This window comes from Pelodiscus sinensis, chromosome 7 (assembly GCF_049634645.1).
Source record: "Pelodiscus sinensis isolate JC-2024 chromosome 7, ASM4963464v1, whole genome shotgun sequence".
In the NCBI taxonomy this organism is placed as follows: Eukaryota; Metazoa; Chordata; order Testudines; family Trionychidae; genus Pelodiscus; species Pelodiscus sinensis.
The window spans coordinates 67,796,599-67,822,476 of NC_134717.1; the positions used below are offsets into that span (position 1 = coordinate 67,796,599).

Below are 25,878 nucleotides of genomic sequence, written 5' to 3' on the forward strand. Positions count from 1 at the left end.
TAAACCCCCTTTATTTGCATATTTTTGATGCTGTCAAAGACACCAACACTAATGTAGCATAAGGAGAATTTTTAATCAGAAACATTACATTTCAAAGCCCTAATAAAGATAAAAGCAAAATAAACATTGGCAGTTGATTTAAAAGAAAGAGAAAAGCAAGCAGACTATTTTATGCTGGTGGAGTAATGAAGGTAGTATCTGGTGTCAATTTTTAATAGCACATTAATGTTGAATTACATTGGAATTCCTATAGAGGTAGAGATGACATCCACATAAACACCAAATGAATTTCAAATGATTGGTATTATCTTAATGAACACCAAATGAATTAATAATGATGGAACACTTAAACTAAAATGTTACCTTCTCAAATCTGTTGTCTTTTTATGCACTACTCAATTCATTATTACTGAACTATGACCCTCTCCTTCATTCATCTTTTAATTTTTTTTAAAATATCTCTCAGCAAATGTTCCGCTTACATATTACAGAAGGCAGGAGCAGACTCCGAATAATAGCTTTGCGTTGGCATTGCAGAGTTTAAAAAATGGAAAGGCAGCTGCATGCTAGATGTAGTGCTATAAAAATGACTATTACTAATAATAACCATCAGAATAACAATTTCTAGTTGATGGCACCACATGCCCACAGACCTCAGGACACCTTCTGCAATGTTTAATAAACTCAATGGCTAAATCTACAACAAGCCCAATGTGTCTGCCCATGCGTCTGGTAAATCCAAATGAGAAACGGAAGCAAGGCCCAAACCAATGAAACAGCAAAAGAACAGGCTGTCACCCAACGCCGAACACCAAGTGAAACATAAGACGTCTTTGTGCCTGCCTAGGAGGTGTCAGCGCGATGGAACAATCCCACCTACTTTGTCAATATGGCCTAAATCTTTCTTGTGCAAGCAATCACCTGCACATCAATGGGAAAAAGTGCTTGAGGCGGCTAGGAAATTATAGGTGGCAGATTTGTAGATATTTTCATGGTGCCCAGAACTTGCATCCCTCCCCCACCTGCCTAAGAGGGAGTTTGGGTGCTGGGTGCAGGCTTTGAGCTAGGGCAGTGGGTTAGGGGTCAGGCTTTAGTAGGGAGTTTGGGTGCTGTCTTGGGGTAGCATTAGGGGGAAGCAGGTGGGGCTGGGGGAGAGACCTGGCCTCAAACTTTGCTGGAGCAAGGCTCCGGGCTAGGAATATTCCGGAGCCCATATAACTATTCCTGGAGCCCTGTAACTCACTGCCCCGATAGGCGGTGTAGCTAAGAGAGTTTCCTCGGACACATCCCCTCAGGTGGGGGTGAAGGGGTTGGGGAGGGTGGGAGGTACAGAGTTTTCAATCGTGAGGCTCTTAAACTCTATAGATACAGGTGAAAGGACTCCCCTGATCCCTGGATGTGGAAGGATCAGCCATTCATTGCTATGCCCCTCCATTTCACAATGTAGCAGGTGGTTCTTCAGCAAAGCTGTTCTTTTAAGTCCTCACGGTTAGTACGAGCCTAAGGGGCCTGTGCTTGCAGATTGGCAGCCAACACAGTTTAGAGAGCAGGAGTCGCCGGCACTCTTGCAGACCAGCTAAATGTCGTTAGTAACAGTATTAAGTATAGAACAGGGTTGGTGCACCATGACAGCCACTACAGCAAACGCTGGCTCTTGCTGGGTGTGACTAGCAAGTCTGTAAGCTGCATTTATTTCTTAGAAAGCTGTTAGACTTGTAATCCACTACAAAGCGCAGTGTAAAAACCAGCTTTTCCTTCGCAGCTAGTGTACAGTGCTGCTAAGAGGCTAACACTGCCCGTTTTCCATGAGCATGCTGGAAAAGTCCAGTATGCTGACAAGCTGTATGTGAAGAAAGGCATCTGAGGCCACGTACTAAGCTAGGCAACTAGCGCATTATAATTCCGGCCAATTAACATGTCTGCCACTAGCATCTCCCACGCTCATTTACAATTAACCATCCAGGCTGCAGAATTTCTATTGTTTAGTTTTTGCCTTGTGCATACCCAGAAGCCCCAGTCGGTCTCGAGGCCCCATGTAAACACATGGGATGATATGGTCCCTGCGGCCAAGCACTTACAATGTAATTGAAAGCAAGATTCAGCGAATGAATGGCCCCAAGGGTCTGCTGGAGAAGGTGGGGATGGAGAAGGCCGAAGGACCGTATGTCACGCAGTCATGTAAATTAGCTAGGCTCCTAAGCCTGCTCTTGTTGATGGCAGTGTCAGAAACACCCGTTGACATCCGTGAGTCCAGCTCAAGGTCTGATGTGTTTAAAGTAGTTAACAGAACAGTTTTTAAAAGGTAGCTAGAATCAGCTCCCTTCCTCCCTGTGCAACCGAGCCCTGATTGCTTGTAGCCATGTGGGAGCAGTAGGGCAGTGAGGAATGATCAGTTTTACATCTGCTTGCAGACCACCGGTGGATTGACACGACCCCTTTCTGAATACTGTCCCCAATAGCACAGCATTCTGTACTTCACAGAGGGAAACTGCAAACCCACCCTGTCTTGCAGTGCAATTAGGGTGTGATAAGTGTATAAAAATGATGCAGGATACGGTTAGGGCACATCTCATTAGCTCATCAGTGTCAGCAATGCACTGGCATTGTTCTGCAAACGTGGCTGAGCAGGAACAGAAAGCAATAAAAGTGCCCCTATTTTCGCCAGGACGCAGATGACTGCAGTGGGCTCATCTAGAGCTTCCTATCCCATTCCCCCAGCTGCATTTACAGGCCTATTAGAGCAACCTGCTTGCCAAAGCAGTTCATTCAGTTTTTCCTAGCTGCTCGAATCCCCCCAGCCCACATGGTATAGTGACACTGAATCTCCTTGCTCTAACTCGGTTAAGAATGAACTTGCAAACACAGGGATGTAAGCAACAAAAATGGGTTTAATCTTCTGTGATGTCATGTGGAGGTACCAGCTAGCACATTTTTGCATCTGTCAGCCCCTGAATCAGTGCTCTGTGACTGCTAACCCTTTTTATTAACCATTAAACAAATGGCCTTTTTATTTGAAAATGTAAAACTTGCAGCGAGCACTAGCTAGCGCCTTGCATTCAGGTCACATTAAACTGCTGTTGCTCACCTTTCCACACTTCCCTATTCCATTGAAAGTGTCTTGTCATAAAACTCAATGGTTCCACAGCGGAAGGTAATGTTCCATCCTGTCCATTTGCATTTCGAAGCAGGAATTTATACTGAATAATTACACTTCATTTACGACTGACCCAATGTAAAGCAAACCTTTTTCAAAGCTCCTCGTGCAGCAATTTGATGAGGTGTCGCTACATTTTGCTAACACTGGTTCACCTTTTAATTGTGTGTAGTTCATGTTTGGGTGGTGACAGGTTAAAGTGGTTTGACTTGAGAAAAATGAGGCCTCGGGTAGCCTCAGCAATCCTGGTTTCTGTACTGGTTGGGTCTCATCATTTGTTTTAATGAAATGCAGCCCTTGCCCTCCCCCCACTCTGCCTTGGTGTTTCTGGCTTGTCATTTACATAAGTACTTAACCTACCACCCAGAAAAGGTCAGAACTGAGCCAGGTTGGGAGGAGGCAGAGAACAAGCAGTACAGGCTAATGCCAAGGCCTTACAGGGCTTGAGCAGCAAAATGTGCATCGGTTCCCTAAGCTGAGCTATGCAGTACTTCCATTTTATTTACCCACTGTGGTTCAAGCCATCTATTTAGCATTATAAAACAGATTCCTCACATGCTTTTTATTATGCAGTTGTGGCTTCTTCTGTGTGAGACTGCAGCATATTTTACTGCTTTGTGGCGCACATTCAGCATAGTAAAAAATCCATTTGAAAAAATTGTTGTCAAATGGCTTTTTGTTTTCAACAGCCTTCCAGCTGTGAGAAAACTGTTAATTAAACTGATTCCACAATAAATGCAACACACCTACTGCAACAAACATTTTATTTCAAAATGTCAGGTTTGCTGCTTTAAGATGCACAGCCCCCCAAGCTTATCGAATTGAAAGGGACCGCCTGTTCTTGAGCATCCTTACCCTTGGCTGGTTTTAAGGCTTGTTAGTGAAAAGAGTCTGTAGGTCATGAGCTAACAGTCAATAGACCCTTCTAATCATCATGATGTCGGATAGCAATGTGTGTGTTACACAAAGAAGGATTTAACAGGCTCTAGCATTTTGGGGCACCTCCTCCATGTTGATCAGCTAAATAGCAAAATTAGCTTTTGGTGCCTGCTTTTCAAAAGGTGCAGAATGCACATCTGGCTGACGGACACCTGCTGCAAGGTTCAATGCTGCTGAACATCTGGTTCTTACCATCTTGAGTTATTTTACCACACACAGTGACTCGGTGGTAAAATAACTCAAGTGACTATTTTTGGGGTGGGAGGTGCTGAGCCGCATCCCACTCCCTTCAGACCTGTTGAGATTGGGAAGCTAATTCCCCCAGACAGGATTGTGTTGTGGGAAATGGCATCCAATCTGGACAAGTTGGCAAACCCTCACTGCCCCAGGTGGGGGTCAGAGTTGGGGGCAACTGCAGCGCCCTGGGCTGAGGGTGGGACCCCAAGGTTGGTGGGGCCAGTGGGCTGCGGCAGGACCAATAGGATCCCGAGGGCTGAGAGAGACCACGGGGCTAGCAGGACCATGCAGGCCGGCAGAGCCTGTGAGGCCAGCAGGTGGCGCTACCCCAAGAGCCGGCGGAACCATGTGGCTGGCGGGACCCCATGGTGGAGGCCAGGACCCAAGGCTGGAGGAGCCAGGAGGAGGGCTGCCCCCCCCAGGTGTGGAGAATCTGGGTGCAAAACCTTGGGGTGCCAAAGCACTCCTCCCCCACGGTTCTACAGCCCATGCCTATGTAGTGACTGGGCCCTTCACTTGAGACCCATCTCCTGGATGTGTGCATGGAGTGGTGGTGAGGAACCACGCCCGCCACTGAATGCAAGGCCAATCCATGGCATTCACTTTGATGTGTGTTAGTGAATGTCACTTTTAATGCTATGATTATAATGCTTAATATAAAGCTGCATGTATAATTGGGGGCTGAAAAAATGTGGATGTAGTCGTGTCTGATGTAGGACAAGAGAGACAAGATCGCCTTTAATCATTTTGCTTTCAAAGATGCTTTGGCGAATGCTTTGAAGATGAAATTTTCAGCTCTCCTTCTGGAAAACAGGAGGCAGCAGTATATGCCACGCACCTCTTGCCCGCTCCTCCCCCCACAGTCCAGGGGTTGAACTCCAGCTGGTACCCCGTATTATGTTTCCAGGTCGTGGTGGCAAGGCACTTCAACGTGGTAAAACTGCCAATCTAGCCTTGTGTGATTCAGATAACAGGATTCCTTCCCATAGACACAAGGAGAACGTACCACAAAACTCTCTACAATATGTGTTTATTTTCCATAAAGGAATGATCAGCTATAGCGTGGTAGAGACGCGAAGCAAAAATACTGGCTAAAAGTAGCTGCTCTTGCCTCTCGCTCAGATTCAGATGATTTTAATTAGACTGGCGCAATAATTTTATGTAAATGGTATATGATTATAACTGGGTGCAAGTGTGCATTCATGCATCTCTTAGTTAGAGACATAAATATCTTCCTGGAAAAGGTCCACAGTAAAAATGTCTGGCCTGTGTGTGTGTCGGGGTGGGAGGGGAGTGTCATGAACGGTTTACAAGATTTAAAGCTTAGCCACAGCTTATTTATAAACCCAACTTCCTTTTCTTGTGTTATAATGCACAAGCACATGCCCTAGCTTGTACCATTTCAGGCAGCTGAAGTGAATGATGGGCTGAATATTGGTGCTTACCCATCTATTTCCTTCTTAACTGGAACTTCAAACAAAGGCATTTTCCCACTTGCTACCCATCTTTTCCAACCCAGACAATACATCTGACTAGTCGGCATTGCTAGACAGCTTTAAGCCATAGATCTCCAGGCAAGCCAAGACTGAATTTGTCTTTCTTCAACCCCGGCCAGCAGAGCCCCTATTTTGATAATGCACTTTACCATCATATTGCAAGCCTGTAACACTATCTTTGATACCCTGATTCCATAGCCCATTTACTCAGACCCCATCCCAATTGCTCTTGTAAGAGCAGTATTTGGTTGCCAAAAACGGTATTCGAAGAAGGGTGGAGTGTTCCTTGCAGCCAACAGTCTTCTCTCAAAATAATGGTGCAGTGTAGACACCTGAGACATTGTATAAAATAAATTAATGGAGATTGCCTATCTCCTAGAACTGGAATGGACCTTGAAGGTCATCAAGTTCAGCCCCCTGCCTTCACAGCAGGACCAAGTACCATCCTTGATAAACTTTTGCCCCAAATGGCGTCCACAATGAGTGAACTCACAACCCTGGGTTTAGAAGGCCAATTTTCAAACCACTGAGCTATCCCGCCCCCTAACTAATGTTATTTTAAAATAACAATGTGCTCGTCTACACAGCAATTCCATTATTTCAAAAAAATTTCAAAATAACAGACCACTTATTTTGACTTCTTTAAACATCATTCCACATGAAATAACACCTATTCCAAAATAGCTATTTTGAAATAAAGTATATGTGTAGACACTTCACTGTTGCTATTTCGAAATAGTCCCTCACCAGGACCATTCTAAGTTATTCCTCCTAGGGCTCCAAATCAAGATAGCACGTCTACATTAGGGATGCCTGCCTTGGCCTAATGTTGAGGTTTTCCTGCAGTGTAGACGTGCTATTTCAAAATAAGTTATTCACCTCATCCTCTGGCAAGGAGTTCCACAGATTGAATGTGCGCCGAGTGAAGAAAACTTCCTTTTGTTTGTTTTAAAGTTGCTGCCTATTTGGTGACCCCCTAGTTCTTATACTGTGGGAATAAGTAAATAACCTTCATTTGGTGACCCCCCCTAGTTCTTATACTGTGGGAATAAGTAAATAACTTGTCCTTATTCACTTTTTCCATACCAGTCATAATTGTATAGACCACTATCATATCCCCCTTTAGTCTCCGCTTTTCTAAGATGAATAGTCCAAGTCTTTTTAAGCTCTCTTCATATGGGACCTATCCCTAATCATTTTTGTTGCCCTTTTCTGAAACTTTCCCAATACCAACATGTCTTTTTTGAGATGAGGCAACCACACCTATATGCAGTATTCAAGATGTGCTCGTACCATGGTTTTATAGAGTCAATGAGCTATTTTCAGTCTTATTGTCTCTCCCTTTTTTAACAATCCTTTACTTAATGACTCCTAACAGTCTATTTGCTTTTTTGACTGTCACTGTACACTGAGTGGATGTTGTTAGCGAATTATCCACAATGACCCCAAGATCTCTCTCTTGAGGCGTAGTAGCCAAATTAGTCCCCATCATATTGTGTATCTATAGTCGGGATTATTTTTTCTAATGTGCATTACTTTACATTTATCACCATTCAATTTCATTTGCCATTTTGTTGCCCAATCACTTAGTTTGGCGAGATCTTTTTGCAGCTCTTCAGAGTCTGCTTTGGTCTTAACTATCTTGAGCAGTTTGGTATCATCTGCAAATTTTGCCACCTCACTATTTACCCCTTTCTCTAGCTCATTTCTAAACAAGTTGAATAGAATGGGTGCCAGGACAGACCTTTGGGGGACACCACTAGTTACCTCTCTCCACTTGGAAAACTGACCATTTATTCCTAGCTTTTGGGTCCTGTCTTTTAGCCAGTTATCAATCCACGAAAGGCCCTTCCCTCTTATCCCATGCATGTGGCATTATCCTTATTGTTTGTGTTGCAGAGGCATGTTGAAGCATCACTAGGCTCAAGTGTGCTTATCTCTGTACAGCCACATGGCAAGAGATGGTCCCAGCCCCCCAATAGTTTATAATGAAAGAGACAAGAGAACTGGCATGACAAAGAAATACTATTAGACCTGTTTTACAGATGGAAAACTGAAATGCAGTGAAATTGAATCACTGGCCCAAGGGAGGCCAGTGGCAGGCCTGGGAGTCGAACCCCCTACTGGTGCCTTCACTACAAAATCACCCTGCTGCTCGACAATGAGCATGGAGCCTCTCTTCCTGACAAACAGGTTTCTGTATTGCCTATGTCCTGCCATGCTTTCTGCATAACAAATATGTCCCACTAGCCAGCCTCTTTTATTGATGCATCACAGCTGTGTGAAATCACCCTGTGAAAAATGCCAAATGTAGGATTTCAAAATGTAAGCAATGCGTGCTGCACATATTTGCATTCTTAACTTGTGCAGCGTTAGATGGCAGAGACAGTGGGCAAGCTGCAAAATATCAAAAGAGCTCATTTCCATTAGTCCCAGCTCAGGACGGAGCAGCACTCACGTGCATGATACAAAAGGCACCAGATGCCAGCACTCCCTTCTCTAATCTCATTAAGTGAAAGCTGCTCAAGAAATTCCCAGTTCTCTGATCTGAGTATTCAGATAATAAGCTTTATTTGAAAGCAATGCAGGAAAAAAAAAAAAAGTCGAGCCCTACCAAAACTCAAACCCCACAATTTTTTGAAGCGGATGGTTCCTCGGAGGACCCGTGTTCCCTGTAAGCTGTGCGCTTGTGTGGCCACTCAGGAGAAATTCAAATGCTGCCCATCTGATTATCAGAGCGGCCACAGCTGGGTTTTGCATGTGCACATTCGCACATGCCTCGGTGCACGTAAAACTATATTCCACACATGGATGCAAAAGATCAGACGGGACATTGCAGAGGACAGCAGCACCACAACGGAGCAAACTACCAGCCATTTACTCTGAAAAAAACCTTACTTCAGAATCTGCCCCTCTGATTGTGACAATAACCGAACCGAATACACCCTCCCACCAGCAGAGACCAGGCAATGTAGATACTCATGGTCAACCTGTTTTATTAACTTTTAAAAAACTAGACACAACACAAAGCCCTTAAAGTCACATGCTGAATTTAATTATAAAGCACCATAGACGTGGGGTTTACCCATGAAAGCTTGTAATACTATATATATTATATATATATATTTTGGTTAGTCTTTACGGTGCCACAGGACTTCACGCTTTCTTAATGTTACAGATTAACATGCCAACCCTGTTGAGACTTTTAATTATAAAGGTTTAGGAAAAGTGAAAAAAGTAATACAAACTCGTGACTATGCCTAAGTGGCCATAGAAATAATCCAGTCTAATGGTCCGTCCTGAAACCAGTGACCATCAGGTCTGCTGTTAGTGCAAGGCATGCCACTAAAGTAAATGATGTAGTATTGGAGGCCTGCACATTAATAGTCTTAGTGCCTCTAATAAAGTCCAAAACAGGGCCCTTCATGTAAGTCAGTGGAGTTAACAAGGATGAATGTGACTCAATAAGCTCTTTGTTATGGTGAAATCCTTGTCAGAGTGTTTTCTTCTAGGCCAAGGCTAAATTCATTTGGGCAGGCGTATATGAGGATCCTTGTTTTGCATTTTCTCTAGGGTTTGATTCTTGTACCCTTATTCATGGTGAACTGTACCTTACTCCATTTATAAATGGGAGCGTATTGTGGAGAAAACCATTACTGACCATGAGTAAGATTAGCAGATGCTGACCTTTAAACATAACCTTCTTTGTCTTCACAGTTTGTCAGAACCCAATATGGTTCTGCTTTGTTTTACAAAGTGGGTAATTTTACAGCGTAAGTCTCAAAGGTTCGCAGGCTGCCATGGGAATAGCTTAATTTCTTGTCCATCATGTGGCTGTGCAACTGAATGTATTTCCCTATTTTCCTGAGGTATAATCACACTCTGAGTTCCATTACACGTAATGGAGTGGGATCATCTATAAAGTTATTCATGAGATATTTTGTTAGTGGTTTTCACCTTCTCCTTGAAGAAAAATACACTATATCAACATGTTCTCGAGGAACAAACAGCGCTGACTTTCTGCTATGATTATGTTATTAACTTTTTTTAGCTAATAATTTTCAGTCATCAAAAAGAAGCAATTTTTCACTGACCAAGAGTTGAAGATTGCTTCATGCCATGCTAATATGTATGCTTTAAGTTCACCTTGACAGTTACCGTATCCTTTGCACATAGAAACCCTAGCCTCCCCACCTTCCTATAATAGTCATAAAGAATTTCCATTTCCCCATCAGTTATGATTTAATTTTGAGGGCAAAGACTCCTGTGCCTTGGGGCAGTAAAGATGGGGGCAAAGGGAAATAAAGCTACCTTTAAGATCTGAAATATTTGATGCCTAATCAGAATAGAGTAAGCTATTCTTCATCTTTCTCATAATCATCATTTCCCTACATACTGGAGTAACTCAAAACTCTGCCCTCTGAGTTCAGCAGAGGCTAATATTGTGTCACTAGAACTGGAATAGGAAAAGATATTTGTTAGTGTCCACTTATAATATCCCGAGACTGTACACAGCAAATTTAAGAAGGCCAATTTTTTCTCATCACTGAGTATTTATTATATATAACAAATACATGAAAAAGAAAAAAACTATATTGTGTGATATAAATAGTTTATTTACATTACAGAAAAACATCAAGACAATGTATACTATTTCAAATATATCCATACATAATCAAATATAGCTGTAGTACATGTTTTCATTGGTGTAGATTACCACAAATGCAAGGCAACATGTGTAGATCTTGTTTTAATCTTTTGTCTATAATACTGTATTTTGTAGTCCAAGCTCTCTGCAGTTAGTTTTGCCATTGTGGAAACATGCACTCTTTAAATTAACCTGGTCGATGCTCTTGTTGTGTTGTCTGAACTGTAGTGTCCGGTGTTTTGCTTCTGTCTGTGGATTCTGTTGCTCCTGGGACATTTTCTGAAAGAAAGGGAGGAGGGAGGAGGGAAACACAAATCATAGCATGGCATTTGCTTAACAAAAGGGCTTCGGAAATAATGTGACGATGGGAAGCCAAAGAGGAAACGGATCTTCCTCCCAGGCACTAGATTTCCTCCCAAACAATGTGGCAACCAGAACAATTAGACCATGTTAAAGATATTCTGCTTCCCTGTGAAAACTATCATCCTTGATACAAAAAAACAATATTAAGAGAAAACTAAGGTTGCATGTGCAATTTTAACTATGCCCTCTTGTAACAGGCCTGCACTGCACAATACATCTGACCTGTCACCATAGGTGGCCGATAGTCTAGGCGGGGGAGGGCTTTGCCTTCCCAAGCTTCCAGGCACAGCCCCACCCACACATCAATCCCCAGAACGCCTGCTGTAGGCCTTCTGGGGCAGAGTGTTGCTACCCCCAGTGCCTGCCTTCCCGGTGCTCCTCATTGGGGAGGGTGGAGCCCCGTGGACTCCTCCCTCCCTGGTGCTCTGGGGCCGGGGCTGCATTGTGAGCTTTCTTCCCTCTCCTGGTGCTCTGGGGACTGGAGTGGCAGGGAGGCATGCACGTGCTTGCCCCATCCCATCTCTTCCCCTCCCTGTGAGGGGTGGGGGTGCATGCACTCAGTGTGCTGCCCTGCCTCCTCCCCTCTCTGTGGGGGGTGGGGCTTCAGCAGATGGAGTGAGGCAGTAGGTAGGGCTCGGTACCCGCCTCCCACAGCCTCAGCTGCACCAACCACCCATGTCTGTCACATATTATTTCTCGAATAGACTAATTTTTTTTAGGAAGCAGTAGTAGGAGCTAGATTAGGAAAGATCCCACACTCATTCTCTAGACACCTAAATCCCAAAACATTTACAAAGTGGACCTGGAGAGTTTAGAGGAGTAAATATTCTCTGGCCTGAATGGTTTTAAAGGTGCTAAGAACCCACCACTGCTCTCGGTTTCCATGGAAATTGTGGGTTCGCAGACCATTAGAGCGCATCTAGCTTAGCTGTGGATGCCTGCCCAACACAGCAAAAGCCATTTTACTCCCAAATAAGGCTATACACGCAGTAAGGGCTATTTTCATGACACATTTCAGCTTTTAACAGCGAGCTGTTTTTGCTGAAGGCTCTTTTAAAGAATTTGTCACTAAAGATTATAAAGCATTCCCAGCCTCACTCGAGATCAAGCATAGGAAATTTCAGCCCCAAGAGAGAAGATTTCCAATAATTATTAGCAACAGAGTAGGGATTTATAATGGAAACTGTCAGGCAAGTTTAACTATAGGAGGCAGGTGGCCAGCATCTTGTTAAAATATCCTCTTAAAGCGTATCGTCTCTTTTTATGTTGAGTATTTATAGAAAAATAGTGAACTGAAAAGAGAAAACTGGAAATCGAGACACTCCTAAATCCTTAAACAGGGTGAGAGGAGAGCAAAATGGTTTCTCTGCAGAACCTGGGTTCATTCTCTTTGTACACCCTAAATGCAACTAGCATTTCTCCTACAGTACCTGCATTTTCTTTTACATTATAAGCCACTCACTGAATGGCTTCAGAGAGAAGCTCCTCAAATACCAAGAGCCCCTACTGAGATGGAAAAGACCAGCTGTACTGTACACCCTTGCTTTACTGCTTTATGCAGGCTTGGGCCAAATTATGATCTCTATTACAACCCATGAAATCCCACTAACTCTACGGGGGTATGTCTACACTACCCCGCTAGTTCGAACTAGCGGGGTAATGTATGCATACCGAACTTGCTAATGAAGCCCAGGATTTGAATTTCCCGGGCTTCATTAGCATAAAGCCGGCGCCGCCATTTTTAAAAGCCGGCTAGTGCGAACCCCGTGCCGCGCGGCTACACGAGGAGTACAGATAGTTCGGAATGGCTACGTAGTTCGAACTATCTAGCCCGTGCCGCGTGTAGCCGCGCGGCACGGGGTTCGCACTAGCCGGCTTTTAAAAATGGCGGCGCCGGCTTTATGCTAATGAAGCCTGGGAAATTCAAATCCCGGGCTTCATTTGCACGTTCGGTATGCATACATTACCCCCCTAGTTCTAACTAGTGGGGTAGTGTAGACATACCCCATGAGACTTGAACATGTCTCTCTGTCACACACATAGTGACAGCGTAGAATGTTTGCCCTTTTTTCAAGGCTACTTTTTTTTTAAAAAACCCCCCGGTAGTCTAGACACACCCACACGTGGTGGAAGCGATGGTCTATCTGGAAGCAGAGGGTCCAGAAGGGTCACTGCACAGTGAATTCACATAATTACTAGCTGGTCATGAGGGCCAAAGTCAACTGGACTGAGTTGAAACTTCGGCTTACTCTTATGAAACAAATCTCGTATAAGGAAACGTATACACATTGTGCGTCTATAATGCAAAGGGAACTCTAGATGGCTACCAGGTAATGGGAACCAAGTTATTTTAAGAAAGGTGACCGGTACCAAGGAACCTATCATACAACTACTACTATTATTGCTAAAATTAGTAACGCATGGCACCACATGGGAGCTAAGTGTATGCTACGCATGGCTGACTTCAATGAAGTGTCCTCGGGTGTCTTTAGAAATGAGTCTAGTTCTATAAACACAGTGATAAGCTGAACCACTCGGTCCTTTACTCCATCAGCCACCTGAGCTTTGTGATGCATTCAGCATGAGACCCATGTTTATTTGTGAACATGCCCGTTAAAACAATGTGAACGAGGAGCTAGAACACAGGCCTCCTGCCTTCTAGCCAGCTGAGGCTCACAGGATGGCTTAAGCCAGTCACCATGTAATCCTAGCAGGCAAAGCACACAATCCATTCATATTTAATCAAGTTATTTACTTGCACAAATAAACTGCCATAACTAAGTACTGGAAAGCACAAAGGAAAAGGGCTGAGAGGCAGGACGCTGCTGAGCATAACCTCCCATTTCCAAGCCCTCCTTCGCCTACACTGTTCTTTGTCTTGTCTCTCAAGTTGGAAGATGTTCAGTGAGAAGACCGTGTCTCAGTCCTGACCCATGCTGAGCACTAACATGATTCCTAGATTCAGTAGGGGCCAAAGGCTGTGAGTGCCTCTCAGAAATGCTCAGTTTTGGAACCCTCCACAGGCCTATGCATGATTGGAATAATGACAAATACATGATTAATAATAATAGTGGTTAATGGCTCACTGGTGCAAGTGTTAGACACATAGGGCCAAATTCGGCCCCTGTGCAAATTTGGCCGCTGTGGCCATAAGATAAGCTGATTAGTTCTAGTTTTACGTCTCCCATATAAGGATTTTCAGGCGTATTTTAATTGTTTTTCTTACTTTGAAGAGTTTGTGAATTGAGATGTCCTGGAGTTCAGCTCAATATACCCATGTGTGCTATGCCATACTTATGCAAATCAGCTGTGGAAGTTGCAAGCGGCATGTACTTGTCTTAGGGCACTTACATGTCTGTAGTTGAAATGAAGCCCAAATTGTTATGTGAAGTTTGGGTTTGGCCTCCATAATCATATGCTTTATAGAAAAAAGCCAAAAACTTATAAATTAACCAGATTAGAACATGGAGGGAAGAGCTAATATGTTTTAAAAATATCCATAGATACATTATCTGTAATGCAGGACTGTAGATTCTAATGTAAATCTGTTTAGTAGGAAGGATTCATCTTTTCTCCTCTGCCTCTACTCTGTTACGACTGCCTGAAGGTGAAAAAACTAGAGTCACTAAAAGAAAATGACATGGTGCATTTTCCCATTTCTTAGTTATTTTTCCATCTCCTTTTTTATGTACACTGTATTTTGGTTATGAATGATCTCCGTGGTCCCCCAAAACACTTTAATATAATTCATTGCCTCTTCTGGCATCTACTGTTAAAGGAAGTAGACGTGATGGACTCAGCTTGGCCAGAAAGCAGCTCAGAGCTTCTGCTGATGATTTTGCTTTATGCATTTCGGCCACGGAAGATTTATAATCTTTGTTTTGTCTATTCCAGGAGCAAATGCTGCACTTGTTGTCTAACCAGACAGTGCAACATGGACCCTGAGACATATTAGAGCTTTTATTTTCTATAGAGCTTTAATACCCCTGTGTTATTTTCCTATCTTTTGTTTAGAAATAAATTCCTTTTCTGTCTGATTTATCGGTGGAGGTAAAGGAGGGCTGAATGAGTTTCACCTTGTGATTTTGACAAAAGCCTGGAGAAATATGGCAGCCAGAGCTCTTCCAGAAGCAATGAAACTGGGTCAGTGCGAAAGTGCAGTAGCACCTGTGGATATGAGGGAAAGCAACACACTTCACACTTTAATTCTGAAGTACCTCAAGGCCACAGGCTCCATGCTAATAAGCACTTCTTCATTTACAAAAATGGAACATTACACCTGGATATTTATCTAGGTCCCCATCCAAAGCACACGGTGGCTTATTATTACCGTTGGCTTAAAGTTATGCACATGCCAAAAAGTGCTTTACTGGAATGGTGCTACAACAATGGGTTCTTTAAAAACACAGACACAGCTAGAAAGAATTGTATTTAGTAACTGCTGATCCAGTGGCCTCATTTATATTCCTGTTATTTATACAAACAATATTTTGGCCAAACATCTGACTATAGAATGTGAAACTTCATTTGCTGGATGGTGTGGCCTAAATCTGATTAAATTGGTACTGAAAATACACTTGTGACTGATAAATCAGCACAGGCGCCAAACAATTCTATCCCCTACTTTGGTGAAATAAGTGGGATTTGTTATCCGAGTGCAAATGTACTAGTCTGTGTAATTGGAGAATCAAGTGGGTATAAACAATCCCTTTTCTTCTATCCCAGAAACACAGAGGTACTGACCTGGTAATGCAGAGGACTACTACACAGATAATAGCAATCTGGATGGTTCCAATCACAGCTGCTATTAAGACATACTGAAACCGTACTGGCCCCGGAACCACATATAAAACGCTGTAGTCCTTTTTTTCACAGTGTTGTCCAGTGTAGCCTGCATCACACCTGTAATGAAAGATGTTTAGCCTGTTACTTAAACTTCCTGCTTCCCTTTTAGCAGAGGGACAACCAATGCCCCTGATTAGAACTTGAGAGGGAGATTCTGTATATGAACGTACTGCTTGGCAAACACTGTGTGGGCTTTTAAAATAAAATGGGATACAGATCATACTTCCAGACCACACAGGGACTGCTTTATCTCACAAACTCCAAGGCTGCATCTAGATTGGCATGATTTTCCGGAAATGCTTTTAATGGAAAAGTTTTCTGTTAAAAGCATTTTCGGAACAGAGTATCTAGATTGGCACGGACGCTTTTCCGCAAAAGCACTTTTTGCGAAAAAGCGTCCGTGCCAATCTAGACTCGCTTTTCCGCAAAAAAGCCCCATCGCCATTTTCGCAATCGGGCCTTTTTTGCGGAAAACAAATCTGAGCGGTCTACACTGGCCCTTTTGCACAAAAGCTTTGTGCAAAAGGGACTTTTGCCTGAACGGGGGCAGAATAGTATTTCCGCAAGAAGCACTGATTTCTTACAGGAGGAAGTCAGTGCTTTTGCGGAAATTTAAGCGGCCAGTGTAGACAGCTGGCAAGTTTTTCCGGAAAAGCGGCTGATTTTCCAGAAAAATTGGCCAGTCTAGACACAGCCCAAATGTCGAGGGAAATGAGATACATATGGATCAATGTTCCCTCTAATTTTTCCATCCACATATGGAATACATTTTGTTAGATGCACCAAGGCATCTGTGGATGTGCACCACCACTAAAAACACAGGCTGCCAGATGCTAGCACTGTGGACACCCTGTTCATCAGATGGGCAACCTTTGAATTTCTCCTGGGTGGCCGCCCAAACACTCAGCTTCCAGGGAACCTTGACTTGGATGTTATACATGAGGTGACTATTTGGATGAAGGTAGCATCTAGACCTTATTGTGCTAAGCATTATAAATGAGCACACCGTAAGGGATGGTCTCTGTCCTAAAGATCTTCTAGTCTATGAGACAAAGGGTAGGAGAAATAAATGAGTGTGCTGAACAGCTGAGGACTGTGCAGGGATAGTTGCTTTTCCTTGATTCACAGGTAAATCAGGCATTGGTTTAATTAACATTTTCCATCAATCTATGCAACACATTTGTCTGGAAAAAGATCTGGTTTTGCTGACACTTGTTTGCCTCTAGGGCAGTTTCTTTTACTCTTTGGCTATTTCTTTCCCCACACTATCTATACAGGGCAAAATCCTGCAAATCTCATAGAGCCTGATTGTTTGGACCATGCCCCAGGCCTGTTGCTCAGGTGCTGGGGGAGGGGAACACAGTGACCCCCTGCACCCCTAAGTCCAGTTGCTTTACAGCTGCTATTACAACCCTAGCCCCAAGGCTCAGCTGTCTCCTTAGCTCCTCGACCCCATCTCTGCAGTGGGAATTGCCAATAGATTCACAGAGTTCATGGACAGACAGGTCCATGAGGGGAGCTAATCACAGGCCATTACATTACATTACATTTGGCTAAAGGATAGCTTCCCAAAGGCCACCAGTCTGGATGTGAAGACCTCAGGAGATGGAGAGTCTGCCATTTCCCTTGGTAGCTCATTCCAGTGCTACTCACCCTCACTATGAACTGTCTGGACCTCCTGTGAAAGCTGAATGTATCTGGTTTCACATGGACTGGCTTTTGCGCTCCCCCAACCCTGCACTGCTCTGCACCAGGATGGTCCCCAGGCACAGGGCAGAGCTTCCTGAATGCAGCTGCCAGCTGCACCAACTGCAGATGTGGCCAAGGAGCCATTGGCCAAGCAGGAGTCAGTAGGGTTCAGGGGAACCCCAACCATGCGCGCGTACAGCAATGCACTCCTCTGGCAACGAGAGAGGTGAAGGAGTAGCTGCGGTAGCTCTGTTGTAGGACGTTCCTGTGCAGGAAAGAGCTCTGGGGGCCAGGCCTGCTGAGTCTACATTTCCTTTGTGCCACAGCAATGCAAAGTGGTCGCAGGGGTTGGTAAAATGTTTTATTTGCTAATGTGCGACAAAGTCTGAGAGAGAAGCTTGTTACAAGGGGCTGTAGGGTCAAATCCTGACTCATGCCGAAGGGCTCCTGAGAGGGCCCAAGTGCCCTCAACTCCACTTCCAAGTGCCCTCAATGGAAGGAGACGGTGCTGAGACCCTTCCTGGAGAGCCTCATATCCCAGCGAAGCTAGAACTCCCTGCGCTTTGGGATGCAAATTCTAAAAATAACCCACGCTGGGTATTTTTCCCTTGCTGGAACTTGCTAAAATGTATTCTCCAATCTCCAACTAGCGCTGGACTCTGAGGCAGATGACCCCCTGAAGGAGAAGTGATGTACAATAATAAGGGTGCCATCTGCACTGTGATTGGGTGGCCCCACAAACAAACATATTGTTTACTTATTTGCCCAACAGCCACTAAAATCCCTGTTTATTCCGCCCACCCTGCCACACAACGGCTGCCTCTCTTCTGGGTGTTTCCCCATCCTGCTTCTTCCCTGGCTGAATTCCCACAAAGGGGAATTTAGTTGTTCCCCTGGACTTGCGCCTGTGCTGCTGGCCATGGGAGCAGGGCAGCATCACAAGAAAACCGTTCAGGTCAATGGCAATAGCATCCATCAGAAGCTTGGAGAGTTTGCCTGGACCTTCTCTTAGGCTATGTCTAGACTGCAAGCCTCTTTCGAAAGAGAGCGTCTAGACTGCACGCGGAACTTTCGAAAAAGCAAGCCGCTTTTTCGAAAGAAAGCACCCAGTGAGTCTGGATGCTCTCTTTCTAAAAAGCCTGTTTGCTTTCAAGAACGCCTTCTTTCGAAAGAGCACTTTCGAAAGAAGGCGTTCTTCCTCGTGGAATTAGGTTTACCACCGTCGAAAGAAAAGCTGCATTCTTTCGATTTAATTTTGAAAGAACGCGGCTGCAGTCTAGACGCAGGTGAAGTTTTTTTGAAAAAAGGCTACTTTTTTCGAAAAAACCCCTGAGTCTGGACACAGCCCTAGAGATGATGGTGGTCCTCATTGAGCTTTGTACTCCAGGTTAGGGCAAGAGGCGGCATGTAACCACTTCTCTGTGCCAACCACCTCCAAGCCTGGAAACCAGCTGAAGGAGAGGACACTGTACGGTTGGGTGGAAGAATGGAGAAAAAGGGGCAGCCAAGAGCAAAAAGGACCACAGGATCTAGGGCAGATCTGCAGGAGGAGATATCCTCCATGGAGAGCCTCTAAAGAACTGCCTGATGACCAAGCTCTCAGCCTTGTATGCCTGAAAACTACAGCAGCAAATGTGCATTTCATCTCTGTGCCCCGACCACATTGACTTGGCAGACGTAGGAACTGCTAATGTGCAATTCTAATCACCTCAATGCAACTGTCTTTGCTGAAGGGAAGTCTGGGCAATGTTTCCTCCTCCACCCCAAACCTCTTCTTAAGTAACCTTGAACACACAGCTGTTAGGGGAAGTTGTTTTTCACCCAGTTCTTCATTTTTAAAGGGTTGCCCATTGTGGAAATATCAGGGATTACCAGATTCAATGCTACAAGTTAAGGAAAAACTGGTGCATTTTTAAAAAATATTAAAACAGGCTTAAGGCTATTTCATGTTTTTATAATACATTGACATTGTGGCATAAGTCAGTGCAATTGCCCTGCATAATTTAAGTTGAACGTGCTCCATCAAACAAGAGGTTTTGGCTAATAATGATTAGGGCTGACAAATTAATTCATGCGACTGACTCAAAAATCAATTGTGATTAAAAACTAATCATGATTAATTGCAGTTTTAAATCACACTGTTAAACAATAGAATCTGAATTGAAATTTATTACGTATTTTGGGTTTTTTTTACATGTTGCAAATATATTGACTTCAGTTACAACACAGAATCCAAAATGTACCATGCTCATTTATATGATTATTTTTATTGCAAATATTTGCACTGTAAAAATAAACAAAAGTAATAGTATTTTTCAATGCAGCTCAGACAAGTACTGTATTGCAATGTCTTTACTGGGAAAGTGAAACTTACAAACATAGATTCCTTTTTTTACATAACTGCAGCTCAACGCCAAAACAATGTAAAACTTTAGAAACCACAAGTCCCATTCAGTCCTACTTCTTGTTCAGCCAGCTACTAAGACTGACAAGTTTGTTTACTTTTATGGGAGATGCTGCTGCCTGTTTCTCATTTATAAGTTTTCCTGAAAGTGAGAACAGGAGGGTACATATCACTTTTGTAGCTGGAATTGCAAGGTATTTATATGCCTGTTATGCTAAACATTTGCATGCCCCTTCATGCTTCTGCCATCATCCCAGAGGATACCCTTCCGTGCTGATGATGCTCATTAAAAGTAATGCATTAATTAAATTTGTGACTGAATTCATTGAGATAGAATTGTATACGTCTGTCTCTCTTTTATCCACAGTCTGCCATGTATTTCACGTTATAGCAGTCTCAGATTATGACCCAGCATGTTGTTCATTTTAAGATCACTTTCATTACCGACTTGACAAAACGCAAAAAAAAGTGCCCATGTGAGATTTCTAAAGATAGCTACAGCACATGACCCTGGGTTTAAGAATTTGAAGTGCCTTCCAAAAATCTGAGAGAATCAAGGGGTGGAGCATGCTTTCAGAAGTCTTAAAAAAGCAACACTCCGAAGTGGAAATTACAGAGCCCAAACCACCAGAATTAAAATCAATCTTCTGCTGATGGCATCTGACTCAGAAGATAAAAATGAATATGCATCATTATAAAGCAGAACCTGCCATCAGCATGGACACATCCTCAGGAATGGTAGTTGAAATATAAAGGGGCCTATTAAAACTGCAGCACATCTGGAATGTAAATATGTAATGCTGGTTATGACAGTGCCATGCAAACATCTGTATTCACTTTCAGGTGACATGTAAACAAGCAGTGGGGAGCAGTATCTCCTGCAAATGTAAACAAACTTATCTGTCTGGCTGAACAAGAAGTAGGACTGAATGGACTTGTAGATTCTGAAGTTTTACATTGTTTTATTGTTAATGGAATTTTTGGTACATAATTCTATTTTTGTAAGTTCGACTTTAATAATAAAGAGATTGCACTACAGTACTCACAATGGGGAAACTGAAAAAATGCCATTTCTTTTGTTTTTTTACAATGCAAATAATTGTAATAAAATACATATAAAGTGAGCATCGTATTCTATGCTGTAACGGAAATCAATATATTTGAAAACATCCCTAATATTCAAATAAATGGTGTTCTATTATTAACAGTGAGATTAATTGCACAATTAATCACGATTATTTTTTAAATTACATGATTAATTGCACTTCATTTTTAGAATCGCTTGATAGCCCTAATAATTATTTTCCACGCTGTAGCTAGATTACACATATTAGCAACTCTACATCTTCAGCTTATCACCACCTGCTCTGGAGAAAAAGTGTTACCTGCAAGATGGTTCCAACATATTAGTTGAGTGTTCACACTTCCCGTGCATGCAGAAGCCATTGTAGTGTTCTGGACAAGGAATATAGATCCCTCTGGCACTTTCTTCCAATTTATTTGCATTCTCTGTGAACACAGGTGAAAAGAACATCAACCTGGAAGTACGTTGTGAGGTGAGGTGAGACAAAACATGGCATTAAGAGCTCAAGGTACAATAAAGGAATAATTCAAAACAGCAAGAGGTGAAAAATTCCTCTTTAGTTGTAAAAGAAAGAAATACTAATGTGATTTTGCAACCCAAAAATCTCTGCTTAAACAGGAATATGACAGAAATCACCTAGCATGGATGCAGAGCTTTATAAGCTATTGCAATTGCAATTCTTTTGCTTATCTAATTCCTTTTAGGTTTTTGCACTGTATGGCCAGAAATCCCAGTGTCACTATTTTTTAAAAAAATTATCACAAAATATTCCATGAAAAATGTCTAATATCTGTTATCCTTTCAATAGCTCTCCTTGGAACTTCAACATACAGCATAAGGCTGGAAAGGCTGCCATAAAAGAGATGGCAGATAGCTGTTCTTTCTTGCCATAAAGGGCAGGTCTCGAGACAATGGGTTCAAACTACAGCATAAAAGATTTGGATTAAATCCCAGGAAAAACTCCCTAACAGTAAGAAAAGTAGGACAATAGAACATTTCAAAAGGAGGCTGGATACCCATCTGGCGTGGATGGTTTAGACATAACAAATCTTGTATTTGGGGAGGGAGTAGTGCTAGATCAGTGTTTCTCAACCGGTGCTACAAGTACCCTCAGGGTTACTTGGGGGGAGGGGGAGAGGTACATCAACACAGCTGAAATTTGGAGATAATTAAATTTTTGTTTTAAGTTTTACAGCACTTTATTATTTTTGTATTTTTTACACCCAAAAATTGGCTACGATTAAGTTGTTTAAACAAATGTGTTGCAATGGTAGAAAATTTTTGTGTGTGTCTGAAAACTGTAGGTACTGGGAGTACTTATTTTTTTTAAAAGGATACTTTATATAAAAAAAGGTTGAGACACACTGGACTAGATAACTAACTCTTGTGGTCCCATCTAGCCCTACGTTCAGTAGAATACACTCACAAGACTAAGACTCAAGAATATTGGTTTCTATTTCCAGTTCAGTAACAGACTTCCTGAGTGACACTGGACAGGTTGCTTAAAAACTCTGTGCTTCAAATTCCACATATGTAAAATGGGCTCCCTTCTTAGAATCTAAGAACGGCCGTACTGGGTCAGACCAAGGTCCATCTAGCCCAGTATCCTGTCTGCCAACAGTGGCCTGCACCAGGTGCCCCAGAGAGGGTGGACCGAAGACAATGATCAAGCGATTTGTCTCCTGCCATCCCTCTCCAGCCTCTGACAAACAGAGGCCAGGGACACCATTTCTATCCCCTGGCTAATAGCCTTTTATGGACCTAACCTCCATGAAATTATCTAGCTTCTCTTTAAATGATCTAGCTTCTCTTCACTAATGGGGCTTGTAAGGATATATTCTTTAATAGTCATAGTGTGCTTTGAGATCCTTGGATGAGAAGTACAACATTATTATATAGTCTTTTGCAATAGGCACATGTATATCTCCACAAGCATTAGATGGGCACTGAACATGTGAATCAAAGAAAATATTTACCCCAATGTTGTCAGTAAATTGAAAGCTCCAAATATTAATTTAGATTGAAACGGATCTATGTTTAACATTTACATAATGTGGTTAAATGCCTAAGCACCATCTGCAATATACTCACTCTCATTTGGTAGAACATCAAGTTGTTAATTACACTTGATAAATACATTCAAAGCTGTCCTATCTGGATTAGGGATTTTGGAGCATACTTCATAGACATATAGCCGTACTTTTGAAAAAAATATGTAGAATGTCAGATTATCTGTTCCTAGCGTGGGTGTGAAGTGGGAGACTATTCTCCGTCCATGTCCCCTGATGCAAGGCCAGACACAAAGGCAGGACTTACACATGAGGGAGCCCAAGATCTCTTCTGGTCTAGCACCAAGGGATATGTCTAATTGCAACGCATCTACCCCTTCCAGCAGCAAGTCTCAGAGCTTAGCTCAGCTGACCTGGGCTTGCACTACAGTGTATCTATGTCCCCTCACCAGTTTTCAGAGTCCAGGGTGCAGCCAGAGCCTGAACCTCTACACTGCTCTTGTTAGCCCTGCAGCCTGAGCCCAAGCCGGTTGACGTAGGCCCTGACCCTTGCTACCATGGATTTTTTATTGCAATGTAGATGTTCCCCAAAAGGTTAGGAGAGAAAGGGAGACGTCACACTAAAGGGGCATGGAAAACACACAGCCTAATTCCCACTTCAAAGTGGGAATAAGATCCTCCGGAAAAGGGCATTTTTTCCGGAGGATCGGGGCCAGTGTAGATGCTCTTTTCCAGCTTTTCTTAAAAGCCGGAAAAAAGCGGCGGACATTTTTATTTAAATGCCGCGGGGGATATTTAAATCCCCCGCAGATTTCCCAATTACGACCTGTGAAATTAGCATGCCCCTTTCGGAAAAGGGGCCAGTGTAGACGTAGCCAGAGTGTGCTCTTAATTGTACCTTCTGATCCTAGTGAAATAGTTACAGCTGATTTTTTCTGCAAATTTACAGTGTTACAACAATAATATCATAGTGTGCCAGGGATATTTTAAAATATATTTGAACAAAAAAAAATAATAATGCTATCCAGAAAACCAAGCGAATAATGGAAGGATAGATCTTATGATAGATACCTGACATTGACAGAAATAAATTTAAGCAATAACAAAGGATTTGCATTTTCCTTGGATTTAATAAAACAATGATAATTTATGTTCAGCTCTGTAGCACAGCTGTGCTTGTATTAGGTATGCTTAAGTATTATCTTGCCTTTGGGAAAAACATGTATAGCAGATCCATGATTCAATTTTTCATAATGCATTTTTTCTCATCACTACTGTCCAAAGAGAATTCTGCTATCTTCACAACTTGCACTAATAAAGTTGAGTATTCTTATCTTAAAAGAGATAATGGCAAACTACACACCCAGAAAACCTCAATGAGTGGAAAAACTAAAGATATTACTAGAACATGCAACCCCCCTTTTTCATAGTTAGGATTTTGTAAAGATATATTAGAATACAGGACTAAAAAGAGGTGCTGAAACTAGGGGTGTGGGAGTGCTGAAGCATCCCCTGACTTGAAATGGTTTACCGGTACATTATACACAGGGGGCTCATCTACACTGGCCCCTTTTCTGGAAGGGGCATGTAAATTTCACCAGTCGTCGTAGGGAAATCCGCGGGGGATTTAAATATCCCCCGCGGCATTTAAATAAAAATGTCCGCCGCTTTTTTCCGGCTTTTTAAAAAGCCGGAAAAGAGCGTCTACACTGGCCCCGATCCTCCGGAAAAAGCGCCCTTTTCCGGAGGGTCTTATTCCTACTTTGAAGTAGGTCTTATTCCTAAGTAGGAATAAGACCCTCCGGAAAAGGGCGCTTTTTCCGGAGGATCGGGGCCAGTGTAGACGCTCTTTTCCGGCTTTTTTAAAAGCCGGAAAAAAGCGGTGGACATTTTTATTTAAATGCCGCGGGGGATATTTAAATCCCCCGCGGATTTCCCTACGACGACTGGTGAAATTTACATGCCCCTTCCGGAAAAGGGGCCAGTGTAGACGTAGCCAGGATTTATAGTTTGGTTCAATGGCTCATAGCACTCCCACTATCAAAAGTGGTTCAGCAACTCTGGGTCTAAATTCTCCCCTTCTGTAGGAAAAGCCACAGCAAGGGGGTAAAAAAATAGGGCAACAAAATGTGCACCAGGCAGAGGATGCAGAAATAGCCTCCTTTCTCTTGACTGAGCAAGGAAACTGCCACCATGAAGGAAGAGCTAGAAACATGGCCTGCCCACAAAGCCTGGGATTCTGGTACAAACAGTGCAGAGTACCTGCTGTGTCAACATCTTTCAAAGGTTCCTCTCTGCCCAGCAGTACAGTTTACTTGTTATGGTGCCATCATACTCCAGACCATCTTGATGAGAATGATGGAGCTGTAATTAGCACTGAAATAAGCATCACTAGCCTGCCTGGTCATGTAGATTACAGGCAGTTCCTGAGGATATTATGGGGAGAAGCTGCTACATTATTGTCATCACTGTTCACCACAACATACATACATATTTTAATACAAGTCTCTCTCTATTTAGGCCCTAAACTGAGCCCTTCATGGGGTACCATTGTGATAGAGCTATTTTACCCTTGGAAGGGTTGCTGGTGGTGAGCCAATGTGGGATATTAGGGATTGCAATGCATAGTTCCCTTGCATGGCCCAGATTTTCCTTTTGAGGAGAACACACACACAATGGGCCTCATGGGAGAAAAAAACGCTCCAAGATTCCCTCTTGAGCCTGGCTACAGTAATAAAATAATACCTGCAAAAACGAGGAGTCTGGGCATAAGGTTTTGTGGGTAAATAACACGTCGTCAGCTGCAACTGACTCCATTAATCTTACAAAGTGGTTTTTTTACTCACAAAATCTTATGCCCAAACAAATCTGATAGTCTTTCAGGGGCCACAGGTCCTTATTTTGCAGACATGAACTAATATGGCTACTCCTCTGAAAAATACCCGTTAATAGAAAAAGGTGTCAGCTGTTGTGGTGCTGGACACAAGTATTTCCTGTCTAAAATTGAGAC

General features: G+C 42.9%; 1 protein-coding gene across 1 annotated transcript in view; it reads right to left on the reverse strand.

The window, feature by feature from the left end:
• Positions 1 to 10,408: 10,408 nt before the first annotated feature.
• TMEFF2 (transmembrane protein with EGF like and two follistatin like domains 2) overlaps positions 10,409 to 25,878 on the reverse strand; it is a 221,999-nt gene continuing 206,529 nt past the window's right edge. The window contains exons 8-10 of the mRNA XM_075934210.1: positions 21,161 to 21,284; positions 15,581 to 15,739; positions 10,409 to 10,753 (exon numbers count right to left, since the gene is read on the reverse strand). Of these exons, the coding sequence (XP_075790325.1) occupies positions 10,657 to 10,753; positions 15,581 to 15,739; positions 21,161 to 21,284 (380 nt within the window). The 3' untranslated portion in view covers positions 10,409 to 10,656. The remainder of the gene's footprint in view (positions 10,754 to 15,580; positions 15,740 to 21,160; positions 21,285 to 25,878) is intronic.